At 33.8% G+C, this 16,166-nt stretch overlaps 3 protein-coding genes across 4 annotated transcripts; 1 reads left to right on the plus strand and 2 right to left on the minus strand.

Moving 5' to 3' along the window:
- The first annotated feature begins 2,228 nt into the window (after positions 1 to 2,228).
- LOC110717827 lies at positions 2,229 to 3,059 on the plus strand. The gene has a single exon (XM_021896612.1). It carries the CDS (start codon positions 2,441 to 2,443, stop codon positions 2,813 to 2,815), a length of 375 nt encoding a protein of 124 aa, XP_021752304.1. The 5' UTR covers positions 2,229 to 2,440; the 3' UTR covers positions 2,816 to 3,059.
- Positions 3,060 to 7,643: 4,584 nt separating this feature from the next.
- On the minus strand, positions 7,644 to 10,770 carry LOC110717826 (thioredoxin-like fold domain-containing protein MRL7L, chloroplastic). Of its 2 annotated transcripts, XM_021896610.1 has the most exons (6): positions 10,488 to 10,770; positions 9,990 to 10,174; positions 9,419 to 9,903; positions 8,395 to 8,476; positions 8,197 to 8,308; positions 7,644 to 8,083 (listed from the first exon to the last, which is right to left on the minus strand). In XM_021896610.1, the coding sequence occupies exons 2-6, from the start codon at positions 10,167 to 10,169 to the stop codon at positions 7,950 to 7,952; spliced, it is 993 nt and encodes a 330-aa protein (XP_021752302.1). In that variant the 5' UTR covers positions 10,170 to 10,174; positions 10,488 to 10,770; the 3' UTR covers positions 7,644 to 7,949. The 2 variants fall into 2 exon arrangements, with proteins under 2 accessions (XP_021752302.1, XP_021752303.1); XM_021896611.1 differs by lacking the exon at positions 10,488 to 10,770 and having other exon boundaries at positions 7,645 to 8,083; positions 9,419 to 9,889; positions 9,990 to 10,123.
- Positions 10,771 to 11,262: 492 nt separating this feature from the next.
- On the minus strand, positions 11,263 to 15,520 carry LOC110717825 (wall-associated receptor kinase 2-like). Its single transcript, XM_021896609.1, has 3 exons — positions 14,303 to 15,520; positions 13,842 to 14,036; positions 11,263 to 12,672 (listed from the first exon to the last, which is right to left on the minus strand). The coding sequence occupies exons 1-3, from the start codon at positions 15,219 to 15,221 to the stop codon at positions 11,459 to 11,461; spliced, it is 2,328 nt and encodes a 775-aa protein (XP_021752301.1). The 5' UTR covers positions 15,222 to 15,520; the 3' UTR covers positions 11,263 to 11,458.
- Positions 15,521 to 16,166: the final 646 nt, after the last annotated feature.

Here is a 16,166-nt window from a genome sequence, read left to right on the forward strand (position 1 = left end):
CTTTAATTTCAACGGGAAAATAATTTATAATTGGCCAGTTGGCTAACCATACTAAACCTCTAAGACGAAGTCTACCAAAATGAAAGATATACATAAACGAAGCATATTACTACTCCGTATAAATTTAACTTTACTACTATAACTATCCTAATAACAGATAAGTCTTCTAGATTGACAAGAAACTATGTCATACATTTTAGTTGGCATGCTGTTTTCATTATTATCTGAACTAACCAATCCTCTTCTCCCAACTAAAGAGAAGTTCTTTATTATAATGATTATGCTATAGGCAACGCTTATATTTGACTGTAAGAATTAAATATTTGCTCAAAATTATACTATTTACAAGTATTAAAATGTGTTTTATTCACTTATTTTTTTTCTTATTTGAACTTACTTGAAATTCCTATAACTTATTAAAACTTAGTTTAGTTGTAAACTTGAGTAAATCTTATCAAAATTTGTTTTTCTCAAACTTATTTTATCTGAACTTATTAAACCTGAAATAAATGAAAATATGGTCAACAAAACATGTCCTTAATTTAGGAAAAGAATTGGATAAGGATTTGATGACAAAATCACACATTGATCAATGTAGTGAAATTTTGATTTAAGCATAATACTTCCCATTTAACCTACTTACTTACCAATGTATTTATCTTTATCTTTATCTTAATATTTTGTAATACGGAGTCCACGATAATGAAAAAAGTTGTTGATTTATTCACGAAAATACCCCCATGAGAAACAAATTTCGTTTCTCACTATGAGAAACAGGAAATTTCCCTACATATTGATAGGGATCGAGCTGTCTCATATATTTAGATGCCTTGTACTAAGAATAATATAAAAAAATGTAACCCCAAATTTGATAACAGGTATGATTGTCAAAATGAAAATGTCAGAGTAATAGAAAAAAAAAAAAAAAAAATTAAGAGTGACTCATGTCTCTAATGTACTCTCCAAATTATAATAATTGTCACAAATGACAGAATGGAAAAAATTGAATTGCGAGAGGATCATACTACTGTAGTACTGTGTGAAGATGCATAACTTCCATCTAATACTGGAGAGTATAAAGGCGTATAGTAGAAAAGATAATGTAAAAGAGCATAATTTTACAACCGACTGTATAATTAATGAACATTCTAGCTCTAGTAAGGATGAGCAATCAAACCCACATCATTTGCGTGTGGATGGAAAGAAAAAAGGTGCCTTAGCTTGTAGCAAGAGCAACACTTTTAATTTCCGAAGGTTCCAAGAAGAAAATGAGTATATATATTGAATGATCCAATATTATTTTGTCATCTGTGCTGTGATGATTCTTGGTCAATGATGAATAAGACAAAATACTTTATCTCTTTGATGAACAAATTTTGTTTATTAAGTGACAAATATGTAAATAAATCAACAACTTTTAATTAAATATGTAGTCCACAGTTGTTGATTAATTTACAAAACTGTCATGCTGACTGGACAAAATTGTTGATTTATTCACAATTTTACCACTTGAAATGAACTAAGACTTGCTCGATGAATAACATATATTTGGAGCAACTGAATTCCAAGCGTGTAAATTTTATTGGGTCGTGTAGCAAATCATCCAAAACATGCCACATTTTCATGTCACTTTAGTTTTTATTTATTTCACTAAATTAATATCCAAATTTCTAAAACCACTTTTTTAGCTTTATTATTTCCTATGTTCATTGCAACAATCATGGAATTGCGCATTCCAAAGCACATTTTATATGTTGAATATCCGAAAATATTCATGCATGGTCAAAGATGTTCATTAGAGAATGCTCAAATGCAAAGTAAATCGAACTTTTAGAAACGGAGGAAGTACTATAATTTGACTAATGTAATTATCACCTGAACATGATTAAAAACCAAAATTAAACCACACAATACCTGATTTGAATGATTCTTATGCCACTATTAATAGGACATGCAATTTATTTATTTGAAGACCTTATATACTCGTTACAAGCCTTCCACCACTAATAAAATTTTAAATACATAGCATAAAATATATTCGTTACCATTTATGCTCATAATATTATAAAAAAATAGCCATGTACCTTGCATAAATCTGACCATAACATAACAAAATATTAGTCCAAGCCAGTTGGCTCATTTGATAATCAATCCAACCAAAATAAAAAATTTGCATAATATTATTCCAATCAATTATTGTATACTTGTATATATTTGTGAGTTCGCTTTCAATTCAAATATATATATATTTTAAAAATTCAATATTGATCTCTTAGCATAACATCTAAGTCAAATAAACGTCTTTATAATGGAATACTCACCAAACCCTCCCAACAAAACCAAAACACAATGCAAAAGAAACCTCAAACTCCTTAGCCTCAAAGCACAACCTCCCTTCTTCTTCTTACCTTAGAAATTCACAAAATCGACGTTTCGAAAGATGGAGGGATTAATTCCTATGGTGTATAAGGTCATTAAGCGAAACAAGGTTCGTAGGCAATACCGGTGTCTTTCTGTAGGAGCTGCACAAACGTACAACATAGCTGATTTTTATGATTATGGTAATGAACATGATCATGATCAAGGTGCAACGTATGATGTTGTTACTAGGTCGGAGCCTAGCGGGGGCGTGTTCGATGGAAGAAGCCATGGGCATCGACGGTATGGGTCTACCGGCGAGTATGGGTATAACTTCAACTATGATCATGATAATGAAGTGTATGGTGTTGGTAGGAATTCTAGCTCTCCTCCTAAGCAAATTATGAAGAGATATAGAAGTCATAGAATGTTTTCTTGCTTAACAGGTGGTATGTAATTTTATTTTTATTTTTTGTTTTTTGGAATTGTGTAATAATTATAAGCAATGGTTTGATTTGTTCCACAATTGTATTTAAAATTTCAACCTTTTTTTAAAGAAAAAAAGAGGGTTAAAAAATTGTACATATCATCAATTATTAAGTCATGATCATGAATTAATGTAATTGATTAGTGGGAAAATGATTGTAATATAGAATGATTAAGATTAGTTGAATAAGACATGTTTGCTTGGCTTGCAATAATTTTAGTTTGTTTTTTTTTTCCAATTTGTTTATGGGTTGGGCGGTTTTATTTTTATTTGGTGAAGAATTCACCTAGAAACAAACTTTGGTCTTTGGTCAGCTACTTCAAATGACTAACTAGTAACATCACATGTTATTATGCACAATTACAAACCTCTCATTCTCAAAAGTTTGGATTATTGGCGTTTTTTAGTATATTTCAATGGATGCCAATAGCTATTGTGTTTCTTGTTTTATTTTATTGATTTACTAGTTAAAATTCTGTGCAATGCACGAGTTCTACTAAATTATATAGCGAAGTACAACATTAATTTAACAATTACTCCGTATATTCTGTATATAAAAAAGAACTATAGTATCCTAATATACTCTTTATTTACGCTCATTTTTATACCAAAATTACTTAATGTAAAATATATACATACGTATACAAATATTTCATTTGAGTGTGTTGTGTGTATGGAAAATATATAATTGTCAAAGTAAAGTGGAGGAAAAATTTTCAACCAGTGGATAACATAATATCACTGATTTCGCTTTTAGTATTAAGTTATTGATTGATTGATTTGTTTTGATGGTCGTGCCTCCTTTAAGTTTACCAAACATGCAAACTAGCAGATTAATCTATCAAAAGGATAAGGTCGTCTTTTTTTAGGGGGCATGAAACACATTTATGGAGGAGTCCCCCCGTCCCTTGATCACAATTATAGAATAACAGAAGTCGCTCAATAATAGGTCTAAGATATCACCATAAGAAGACTTTTTCAAAGCAGCCACTCAAAAGAACTATGTCATCAGAATTAACTTTATGTGCAATTTGCCTTAAACTATAATTGATTAGTAACAATTAGTTCAAGCGAGGTTTTCTTGTATCTAGTTATTAATCCTTATTATTATGTTGTTTTTTTTTTTTATTTTGACATCTATTATGTTGATGTTATGTATGTACATTTATTCCAAACCAGATATGTTTTTAAAATTTCTAACTAGAGACGACTTTGGTCTTTTTATATTTGAGCACATATGCTTGACTTTTCTGAACTCGTCCTTGCCATAATCTACTTTTCTCTTGAATAGTTAACGTCTTACAGATATTGTCTTATAGAAAAATAATCAATTTTTTTTTTTTTTTTTAGAGATATTCAAATTCAATGTATATTGTCTTTTAGAAAAACTATCAAAAGTAAACAAGAAATCAATTTGGAATAGGTAATAATACATATTCCAACGTTACAAATGTAACTAGCGTAGTTGTGTGGTTGTAAGTAGGAATGGTAACGGGTCGGACTCGGAGCGGATTATGCTAAATTCGACTTCGACCCTACAAGAAGTCGGAGGCTAAATCTGACTCCGAATCCGACTCTGATTCGACTTTAAAATCCAGCCTCCGACTCCGACTCCGAGTTTTATTAAGTTATTCAATACAATTTGAGAAATTAGGCTATTTGGGCCTTTGCAGCCCACACCCATTGCCACCGCTACCCTCCCCAAATCCACGATCCATCAGAGTCAGAGTCAGATAATCCGTTAGAGTTGAACATTTTCGGATTTTTTTCTCGGATTTTTTGTAGGATCCGACTCCGATCCTCCTCCGACTGGGAGTCGGATTATATTAACGAAGTCGGACTCCGATTACTTTTTTCTCGAACTCGAAGCAAATTATTTTCCTCGAATCGGGGTGGAGTAGGGTCGGATTCGGACTAGATTTCCATCCCTATTTTTACACCATAAGGGTTTGGCAAAAATTTTGGAAGTGGAAAAAAGGAAAAAAGAGAAAGGTAGAAATACAAAGTTGCCCATGTGATTGTATACACAAAATAAAAAGTAAGTGTTGAAAAGTAAGGGCATATTAGTATTTGTAGTTTGAACACAAATATTTCTTTTCCTAAAATGGATATGGTGCAATATTTGTGAAATTTCCTTAAAAGGCAAATGGTGCAATATTAAAAAAACAGAAGAAGTAATATAACCAGAATTTCCGAACGGTTATAGGCTTAACTTGTTGGGTGCTTGTGTACATCCATCATATGGGCAAGTACATATTTAATTTCTTTAAACCCTTAGTGTTCTCGTTATTTATTGTTATATACTCTAAATGGACTATCTGTCTGCTAGATGTTAATAATGATTCTTTTTAGTACAGATTTCGTGTTGAGCAGATTTGATGGAATATAAAACATATTCCTATGCTTCAACCATCACCTTAAGCTTTTGGTTGAATTGGTCCGTTAATATAATATCAGAGGCAGCGTGAAATAAAGGTCATCTCATCCACCCCCACTTTTAAGTGGAATATTTCGCGCAGGGTATGCGGAGGGCTCATGCTGCATCCACATTTCAATCCCAAAAGGCTCTCATGTGAGGGGCGTGATAGAGTATAAAACATATTCGGATATTCCTAAACTTTATCCATCAACTTAAGCTTTTGATTGAGTTGGTCCATTAACAAGATTCCTAAGTGTCTTATTGAATTGTATGTTGTGATGATGAAAGTTTCTACATTTCACTCGTATTTTGCATGATTTGCTTCAACTGTGTTAAAAATTTCATCGTGGCTATAGTTTGTGCCAACTTTGAAGATGTTAGTCTACCAGCAAAAAGTGAATGAGTGATCGCTTTTAAGTTTGAAGTCTTTTCAATTGTTGGCGGTTGGTTATCTTCCTTTCTGCTTTGGTTTGCTTAAGGTGTTGCTTTGTGGTATTTTTAGGGGCCACTTAGTTAATTAGGGGTCTACAAGAAAGGGAAAGAGGATTAGTACCCTTGTTTTATGTTTCCCTTTTATTTTATTTTGCAAAGCAAGATTTAAATCCCATTTCCAACCTTCTTAAAAGATGAGGGAAGCCTTTCAAAAAGGAAAAAAAAAAAATGAGGAAAGGATGTATAAAATGCCATCCAGAAGTTTAGATGTTTATTTGTGGTTTTGGTATTTGTGAAAAATGAATAGGGTTAAATCGACTAACTTTTCATAGTCTGGTCGAATCAATCGTGTATACAATAATTGCCAAAAAAATTATAGGAGTAAGGCTTCTCCATTTTTTTTTTAATTTTTTTTTTTTTTACGGTTCAACCACTCAATCTTAGGGTTTTATTAGTTCCAACTTGTAAAATTTAACAAGCTTCATCCTTGTTCAGTAAAAAATCAAGTAGGTGGCTCGTGGTCATTTATAATTATAACCCTATTTTCCAGAAATAAAGCAGCCCACCTGGACCGGCCTACCTCTCATCCCGTTAACTTCGTAGGTCGGTTCTGGTTCCTCTGCCCTACCTAGCCCGACACAAAAACCAAATTGGACTGATCCATCGATCACATAGAACAATCACATAGGCCCTAGGTGTATTATTGAAAGAGAAGGAAAGAAAATTCCTTGTATAGGATCATTGGATTTTGGAAATCAGTGCCACTTGCTTGTAAAATTTGAGAGCGATGTAATATGCAGCATCTTGCTTTATGGATCTTGAGAGTGATATAATTTGTAGGCAAGTGCAATGATATGAACATGTTTGTTGATGGTCATCTAATCACTTTAACCATATTCTAATATACCCAACATATATAGAAAATGACTTCATGGTTAGAGGACCATAAACAAAACATATTCATCTCCTGCGAAAAAAAGTAATTCGCCATTTGCATAATACAAGGTTTCAGACAATATAACAGAGAAAAGAAAATGGCCTTTTAGCATGAGTTATGAGTCTGTATATATGGTTATTGGTAAGCTAACATAGGAAAAAACAAAAGCATATTCTAAGGAATAATTCCTTCCTGCATCAATTCAAACTATCAAGTAGTCTTGAAAGTGACTAAATTAATGTGAAGGATATTGTTTCAATCAGAAAAACACGTGGACTTTTTTCCGTGCAAGATACAAAGACTGACAGTACGGACAACATTTGATCCCAAGTCTTTGTTACTTCTCGAGCTTCTACCAGTTACCTATTGTAGCTAGGTGATAATATTTTACAGCTTTCACCTACTAGGAATCTAGAGATCCTAAAATATGCTAATTGGTACCTACCAATCTGCCAAATATAGCAGTTGAATCCATCATTTTCTTCCGAAACAAGTACAGTGTGCCGCTCGGGCCAACTCAAGATAATCATTAAGCATGGTAATTTAATCAGGGAGGTGGTTTTTCTTGATCAATGTTAGTTGACCAACCATCTAATATGCATCACTCTCCATTGCTAATCACATGTGGCATTATTTGCATGAATTACAGTAAGATTCACACTAATCTACATAACTCATACAAGTATTATTCATGACAGCCTCTCCCCCCAACAATGATGCAATAACAGAATAACAGGGGATTTAGAGGAAACCAAAGTCTATCACACCCCCAACCAGGTGCCTAACACAAGAGTCCCGCTAAGAAAAGCTGGAAAGGTCAATTCCAAGATTTGTTAGAATTAATTCATGAAAGTCAATCATGACATATAGTATGGGTGAAGAATCACAGAAGACCAAAGGGGTCCACCTCCAGGTGTGCCAACCTTAGAATTCAATAACTCCCTCTGCGGATTTTCATATTGTATTCTTTTGATTATAGCACAAATCACACAGTTGATTCATCCACTAATAACTCATAGCAGAAAGAAGGAAAACACTGATAATGCATGTAATTTCCTCATACCAGAGACAATAGAATCCAGATACAGCAAGCATAGAAGATAAGAATAATAAAATATTAATGAGAGAAAATATTGGAAAAGTTGTTGCTTTTAATTTTCAACTTCAAAGAGAGATGAGGTACCACATGTGCTAGAGTACAGATTTAACTACATGTAACAATGTATCTTGATCCTAACTAACATGCTTCACATCATTGTATACAACAGGACTGAGAAACTAGAGAAACTTCTATCTTTACCTTCATGACGGTGTTACTAAGATTCATTGCTAATAGGAGCTGATGGAACAGCTTCATCAATGTTTTCCATAACGTTGAAAAAAGGTGGTTTTGCTGCACCGTAGTAAAAATATGCCATGATCTTTGACAATTCATCAGCTGGTCTTATAGCTGTAAAACCGAAAAGAAGTTATAACAGTCACTGTCATGGGAGAGTGGAAAATGCAATATTGCAATGAAAGGAAACTCTTTTGGGAATAAACAAAAAAGAAAAGAATGATAACCTTTCTCACGATATAATATCTTCCCAGATTTTGTGAAGATGAGCTCAGGGAAATTGGACACCTTTAAAGCAGAGACCAGATCACAATCTACAACTGCATCTATTGCAACACACTGGAATTTGTAAAGTAAGTTGTCAGATTTGCTCAAGTGGATAAATCCATATAAAAGAAGAAGAGCATAAGAAGCAGAAGACTGACCCTAGGCGATGGTAACCTGCAGTTCCATATTATATTCACAGCTCTCTCCAACTCGTCTCGACATAGTTCATTTGCTTTTGGTCTGCAAACATGTTTATATTCAGATACAGGACAGGCAAGAGAGTGTTTAAGTTTAGCCAGTTTGCTACGATAATTTTGAGGTGAAGCAGGCATTCAGACAAAAAATGAGGATATAGAAGGTTGATGTTTAAATTACTGCTGTTACATAAAAAGAGAAGAGCACTAAAAGCAATATTACATTTCTCGTTCTAGGTCTGAAAAATCATGCAACATAGCTAGCAAATGACCAAATTATTATCCCATGAACAAAAGGTTTGGAAGTTTAATCATTTTTTCATGATAAAAAAGGTTATATCAATTTGTCTTTACAATATGAGTACCATAATCGTATATGTGCACTTACAGTGGCCTATATTCATGAGATCATGACTGATAGGCAACAACAACTAAACCTTTCAAAACCACTACCACAAAAACAGGCAAAACACAGAGCATAATAATACAAGGCTGAAACTTTCGATTCTTTACTCGAACATAAAAAAATAAAGACACTGATTCAGTTACTGAGAAAAAAATATATAAAAGAGCAAGCAACAAATTACCATTACCAAGGTTAAGGACAAAGGACAAGAAATTTATTTGATGATTGAGTACTAAAATTACTCAGCAGTCACAAAGCACACTTCTATATACTGATAGCACTGATGGTTAGTCATTGCAGATGGTACAACAAAATTTAAACAACATGCTAGCTTCAACATCAATTAAAGTCTAAACTAACTAAGCATCTCTATGTTCATCTCTCAATACAATTAATAATGAAGGATAAATTTTTTAGTGCATGCAATGGTAAGGAACTTCCTCATGTAGTTTCACCAAGTAGTCGAGAGGAAATCTAATAAAATTATTATTCTTGAGAAGCAAATAGCACCCTCTAATCTGACCAAAATTAAGACATAAAACTGCATTCCACGGTATATAAGAAAAAAGATGGAAAGGTAACCTTTTATAGCGGTTGTGCACCAAAATAATTAGAGGACTGATATCCTTGAACACCATCTCCTCCCATTCTGCCAAGGTAACATGACTAACATCTTTAATAGGACGAATATAATCATCGTCCTGCCACACAATCTCCTTATCACTATCATAATCCTCATCATCATCATCATTTTTCTTCACATTCTTGATGCTAATCTTATTAAAGAATTGATCCAAACCAAAACCCCTTCCATCAGCATCCTCAGGCCAATCAGGATCTTCCTCCTCCACAACAAGGGGGTACTCAGCTAAAAGCTTCTCCATCTTCCTCCTCTTCTCCTCGGGATCAAGCTCTTCTTGAACATTAGGATACTTATCAATCACATCCCAAATCTTTTTTCTCCACTCGCGCCTCTCATCTTCATCCATGAGACCATCCCCATCACCAGACTTCACTTGGTCCTCATTTCTACCAATTCCACATCTCCATCTTCTAAAATCACAACGCTGATTTTCTCATTAGCTTGATAACAACAATACAATATTCAAATTTAACAACATTATGATTATATAAACACAGTAAGGAAACAAACCGGTAAAGAGATTGCTAGATGTTTCGACGACGAAAGGCAAAACCTCCCCTCCCTCCTCACAAATTGAACAAAGGGTCTCTTTGATAGCGATAAATCACCACCCGAAATCGAGCACACCTTTAAGCTACTTTCTAGTGCCAAGGGTGAGTACTGAAATCTAGCAGCATATTGTAAACCCATTTACCCTGCAGCCATATTATGGCAATTTAAGCAAACCCCATCAAAATTAAAATAATAATTATTAAACAAATTACAAATTTATACTCTTTTAAACTTCTTCCGTAATAATCCAAACTGAAATATCATAACTAAATTATAGTTTCCCTAAAAAAAAAATTTAATTTAAATTACAGCATATGCATTCATAAACCCTATCTAATTTTCCCACAATTTTTCCCCAATTCGCTTATTCAATTAATAGCTCAACATTAAACTGTAAATTGAGAATCTAACACTAAAATAATAGAATGCGAATTATATTAGAGCAATGAAATTAACCTGGCTTTGGGTAGTTCCTCTGTTTTGCTGGAATTATCTGTTGCCTAAACCCCCTGAGACTGGGAAAGTAGAGCTTGTTAGTGAGCTCAAGATAAGGTTTAATAACACGAGCGCAAATGCCTACTAGCTATTGCCTATTGGCCTTACTCGGCTACTCCCTTCGTCTCTAAATCTTTGCCTTATTTTGAGTTTGTCCCATATTATTTTTGGTTTGAATGACCACAAATTACTCTCACCGTCATTCCATTTAGCTTCATCATTTTCTCTCTCATCAACTCCTTTCAACAAAAATTAAAGTAGGGACAACACCCTCTAAAGCAAATGAAGGGGAATGGAGGGATTATTAATTGTGCATATACTTGGGATGAAATTATACCAAAACTAGTTTAAAACTGTCGTGCTTGTAAGAATATAACTATTGGGTGTTTCGAAGTCGACACCACAATTAAATATTTTTTACTCATATTTATTTCTTCTTTTAACATACCCAACTTGAATAAACAATAACTTATACTAAAATAATAGCCACTAATTTATAATTCCCTCCTAAAACCCTTCAATTTTCCTCCTAAAATCCCTACTTTTTTTAGCCCATCATCTCCTTAAATTTTAGAAAAAAAAAATTATTTATATATAAAAAAATACTATCAATGGACGTGTAAAGTTGTAGTTCAAGGAAATGTATATGTACCATGCGTATGATACACCTGAAAAGATTTGTTGACCTCTAAGTTATGATGACTATTTAAACAAACTCATGTGTTATGCTAACAAGTTTGTAAGCTGTTTAGATTGTAGCAGGTTTCATTAAATTAGGAAATCAATAATATGTCATTTCAAAATATTACAAGCTTGAAGTATTTATACAACATATTTAACATTCAATATGATAATAACAAACCTCCAAAACTTAAGGAAACATATATAAACTCCAACAAGTATTCCATTGTAGGGAGGTCAAGCATAAGTATTCATCTCCCATCATCCAAAGGCACCAACTGCACAACTCTACTTTGACTGCTTGATGAGTAGTTCATGTTGTCGTTGCCATAGCCATTGTTGAAATCATGCGCCTCACCAAGCAGATATTCACTCTCTTCTTGGAGTTGCACACTTTTATCGTTTGACAACCATGGATGAGTAGTCATACATCTAATCCTTTCTAACTCTCTTGCAACCTCCTTCATTGTTGGGCGATCCTCTCCTTTAAGTTTCAGGCATCTTCTTGCAAGATTAGCAACTTCCTTAAGCTGCTCGATTGCATCATCACTTGCAATCTTTTCATCAAAAATCTCTGACAAACGATCTTCCTTAAATTTCCTAAGAAAGCATACAGCAAGACTTCTCTCATTTTCCGGCTTAGCATAAGAAATCGCCTTCTCTCTTGTTAGTAGCTCGACAAGAACAACACCAAAGCTATATACATCGCTCTTGGCAGTGAGCTCACCAGTTTGCATGTACTCTGGATCAAGATAACCACATGTTCCTTGAACCATAGTTCCTAACTGCTCTTGATCTGCCGGTGCAAGCTTTGAAGCTCCAAAATCAGCAACTTTTGCTACGCACTTATCATCTAAGAGTATGTTTGCAGACTTAATATCCCTGTGAATTATTGGTGTAGAAATTGTAGTATGCAAATAAGCCAAGACCTCAGCAACTTCTGCTGCAATTCTTAAGCGAACATCCCAAGTAAAAGAATACATTTTTCCTTCATCATGCAAATGATCATGCAATGTACCATTACTTATAAATTCATAAACGAGCAACGGTACCTCTGTCTCCAAGCAACAACCTAAGAGCTTTACCACATTCTTGTTGTTGATTTGTGACAAGGCAACAACCTCGTTTATAAATTGCTCAACCTGTGTGGAATCTACCTTGAGGGACTTTTTGATGGCGACTACTTGTTTATTAGGTAGTATTCCCTTGAAAACCATGCCAAAACCTCCGCGACCAATTATGCTATCTTCACTATAATTATCAGTAGCCTTCTTCAGTTCTTCATCCGTGAACATATTCACCGCATTGCCAATTGACACGTCTCGTCCTGAAAGCTTTTGTTGTAAAATATGACCACCATTTTGATGAAAGCATTTCTCCCTTAGTTTTTGAATCTTCTTGTTTCCATGTTGCCAATGAAACCAAAAGATAACCAGCAAAGAAAAAATGATGCCACCAGCAACACCTAAACAATGTTAACAATGATTAAGGCCAAGAGTTAATTAATGTATACAACTTGAAATTTTGTTTTATGTTCCTAGTTGGTAATTAATTAATCCCTCTTTTCTGTAGTAAAGCATCATAAATATTGCTATGAAAAAACGTAACTTGACCTTGGTAAGCCTGTTTGTTTTGTCAACTAATTTAACGGCAACTTGGCAATTGGTGATGAATTTTAAATCATAAGGAAAAAAAAAAATCTGTAGAATATTCTTTTATACATCGTTGTAGAGACTCATATATACAACTATTGTTTTGGAATATATTGAAATTAATAGCTTTCAAAAAAATTAATAACAAAGAAAATTACTCTGTATATAAGACAATAATTAACATCGCCTTTGTCTGGCCCTTCCTTTATGGTTGAATGGGTCTATAATTGTATATACTCTCTCTCTCTCTCATTTTTTTTATTTTTTTTTTATTTTTATTAAATGCATCAGTTTTACCGATATATTTGCCGAGATGTAACTTTGACTATTAATATTTTTAATTGTCTATTTATAAAAATTGTTACAAAATTATATTATGATAGTAGACATTGTGATGAATCTATGTATATTATGATATGTATATTATATAATAATATTTATTTATTTTATAATAGCAAAAAAATTAAGTCAAACATGACATATGAATAATGCAAAAATCAAAATAATGCATTTAAAAAAATTGGAAAGAGTAAGTATGGAGTATACATCAACCCATTTATAAAGGGAAGCTGCGTAACATCAACAGTGAAAGTAGGGACCAATACCATAAAGATGGAAAAGATATTTTTTGTCTAAAATTACTTTTGTACATTTTAATCTTCCTAAGCAAATAAAATTTACTCAGTATTATTTACATAAACTCTATCTTTCACTTTTTAATTAGTCAATCGAAGTGATTATTAAACAAAATTGATAGAATATATAAATTAATTTCGGACTTCAACCACCAAATTAAGTTTTTGGTTGAAGCCTTGATTCAATTTATATACTCTACTAAAAACATAATTAATCTGTGATACTACGTATTAGTATAATGGTCAATGTTAACATTTTGTTAATTGGTGTTCAACTTGGCTATATACTTTGATAATAGTAAAGAAAAATAATAGGTGAACAAAGAAGACTTAGAAAATTTACTCACCAATGATTATTCTAATTGCCAGTAATAGTTTCTTCCTGCTTGCTGAATTGCTATCAATGACAGTACACGGATTCTCCTTTGTACCCTTGCCATAGTAGCCCTCTGGACATGTACAATTATAACTTCCAGGGACATTCACACAATACTCTCGTTTTTCACATGAATTCGAGCTATTATTCGCGCATTCATCGATATCTGGATGTAAACGAAACCGTCAAAGAATATGATTTTCTATGTATACAAAGGCCGGTGGCAACCGGATCATATTTAAGTCTATTATTGTCAAACAAATACCGTAAATATACAAACAAAATTGAGTGTTACTGAAAGAGTATATAAACTGATAATATGTTTAAAGACCAACTCAACTAAAAGCTTATTATAAGCTGATGGTTGAAGCCCACAATCGATTTGTATATTCTATCAGTTACCAAAAGTGAGAGTGTGATTAGTTGGATTACCTTGACAATCATGAAGGTAGGGGTTACCCTCGAAACCAAGGTTACACTTGCAGTGGTATCCCCATTGATCTGCAGGGGCATCGAAGCAGGTACTATTTCCTTTGCATAGGCAATTCTTTGCTGCTAGCGCGCTTTTGCAATCTTTTGTTCCAATAGACCAATTATATACCATGGGTGTACGTAAAGTACCTAAATACACGGCATCTTGTGCTAGTATAGAGTCAATAGAGAAGGGTGTTCCCTTCTCTTCTACATAATCTTTAGCCACCACAAATGCAATACTGCAAGGGTTGAAGTTTTGCACATCCCTATGTTTATAAATACTCGCAACGCCTAGCGTTATGTTGGTTATCCCATTTGGAATAGATGCTAGGCAACAACCAATCCCGGAACACTCATTACTTACATCTGTTTGATTTCTGCACACGGTCACACACCCGGTTTGAAACATATTGGTACTTTCCATCCGTGTACCAGAGAAGAGTGAAAATGTGTCACAACCAATGGCCCCAGCAATGTTCCGGGTTGTTGAAAGAGAAAATCTTGTTATTCTAATCCAGGATGTAGAACTATAAGTTTCTACACCCTTTTTATCATAACAAATGGATGAAATATAGTTACGTACTCGAAATTCACCATCTACAGAGATCTTCTCTATCTCTACATAATCACCATAAGTCGGAACCACCGGGGTATTACTGGTGTTGCAAGTGATACTGTAGTAAAAGCCGTCTTTAGGATGATCGTAGTGGCACTTATCACCTATACCGAAAGGATAGGGGATGGTAACGTTGCCGCATTTTTCAGGACAACCAGGAAGGGCTATTTGGGAGTTTGTTAGAGGCAATATTGCTAAAACTATGGTAGCAAAAATAATTAGCAAAGTGTGTTGACGCCAACCAAAGTCTCCTTTCAACATTTTTGCGATTATTTTTGGTTAAGAAATTATGTGAAAGTGTAATAATTTATGAATAACAAGACTACAGGAGCAATGAATTGTATGTGTTTAAATTACTAAGTCAAGGTCTTCTCTGAAAACTAGTGAAAAGTAATACAAGTAGACAAAAAAGAAAAAGAAAAAGAAAAAGAAAAAGTATGAGATTACGATTGATGTCTTCGGGGTGATGGTAGTGGCACTTATTTCCTATATCGTGACGTTGCCGCATTTGTCCGGAATAGCTATTTTTTTGTGGTCGTTAGCAGCAACATTTTCACCCACAGTGTTTGCGTAGTGTGGTGATGATATTGATAACTACAATTAATAAAGTATGAGCCAAATCAAATTTTACTCTCCACATTTTAATTTGTTTGTTGACAAAGTTATCTTATTCTTGAAAGTGGGTTTTCACTTTTCAGAAACAAAGTACGGAGTATATAACAAGAACAAGAGTATGGCATGCCCTTTTAAAAGACTTGACAAAATAGTAAATAACTAGGTCTTTGTCTAGTTAGTACAAGTTTATGCACAACTGCTTTACATTTATTATTATGGCCATTTTTTCTTTGCATTGACCTAATTTTTCAATAACTTGCCAAAAAAAAAAAAAAAAAAAAAGAAGTTAAATCTAATGTATAAACATCAACTTTTTGGTGCAACAAGCCATACCGTGTGGCAGGGGTTACCCGAGTTATTCAGTTAGGGGTTACTCGAGTTACTCGGTCAGGGGTTACTCGAGTTACTCGGTCAAGGGTTACTTGAGAGGTTCGGACAGGGGTTTCTCGAGGGGTTCACTCGGTTAACGGTTACTCGAGTTACTCGGTTAGGGATTACTCGGTCATGGGTTACTCGAGGTACTCGGTCAGGGGTTACTCGAATTACTCGGTTAAGAGTTATTTGAGGAGTTCGGTCAAGGGTTACTCAAGT

Source organism: Chenopodium quinoa, unplaced genomic scaffold, assembly GCF_001683475.1.
Source record: "Chenopodium quinoa cultivar QQ74 unplaced genomic scaffold, ASM168347v1, whole genome shotgun sequence".
Taxonomy (NCBI): domain Eukaryota; kingdom Viridiplantae; phylum Streptophyta; class Magnoliopsida; order Caryophyllales; family Amaranthaceae; genus Chenopodium; species Chenopodium quinoa.

What these genes read in the sequence shown, in the direction of transcription:
- LOC110717826 (XM_021896610.1), bottom strand. Translation starts at nt 10,169, where the DNA reads ATGGGTTTACAATATGCTGCTAGATTTCAGTACTCACCCTTGGCACTA. An exon ending in GTGCACAACCGCTATAAAAG is followed by an intron (nt 8,477 to 9,418) that starts GTTACCTTTCCA and finishes ACATGTTTGCAG; the next exon opens with ACCAAAAGCAAATGAACTAT. An exon ending in GATATTATATCGTGAGAAAG is followed by an intron (nt 8,084 to 8,196) that starts GTTATCATTCTT and finishes TCGGTTTTACAG; the next exon opens with CTATAAGACCAGCTGATGAA.
- LOC110717827 (XM_021896612.1), top strand. Translation starts at nt 2,441, where the DNA reads ATGGAGGGATTAATTCCTATGGTGTATAAGGTCATTAAGCGAAACAAG.
- LOC110717825 (XM_021896609.1), bottom strand. Translation starts at nt 15,221, where the DNA reads ATGTTGAAAGGAGACTTTGGTTGGCGTCAACACACTTTGCTAATTATT. An exon ending in CTACCTTCATGATTGTCAAG is followed by an intron (nt 14,037 to 14,302) that starts GTAATCCAACTA and finishes GTTTACATCCAG; the next exon opens with ATATCGATGAATGCGCGAAT. An exon ending in GGCAATTAGAATAATCATTG is followed by an intron (nt 12,673 to 13,841) that starts GTGAGTAAATTT and finishes AACATTGTTTAG; the next exon opens with GTGTTGCTGGTGGCATCATT.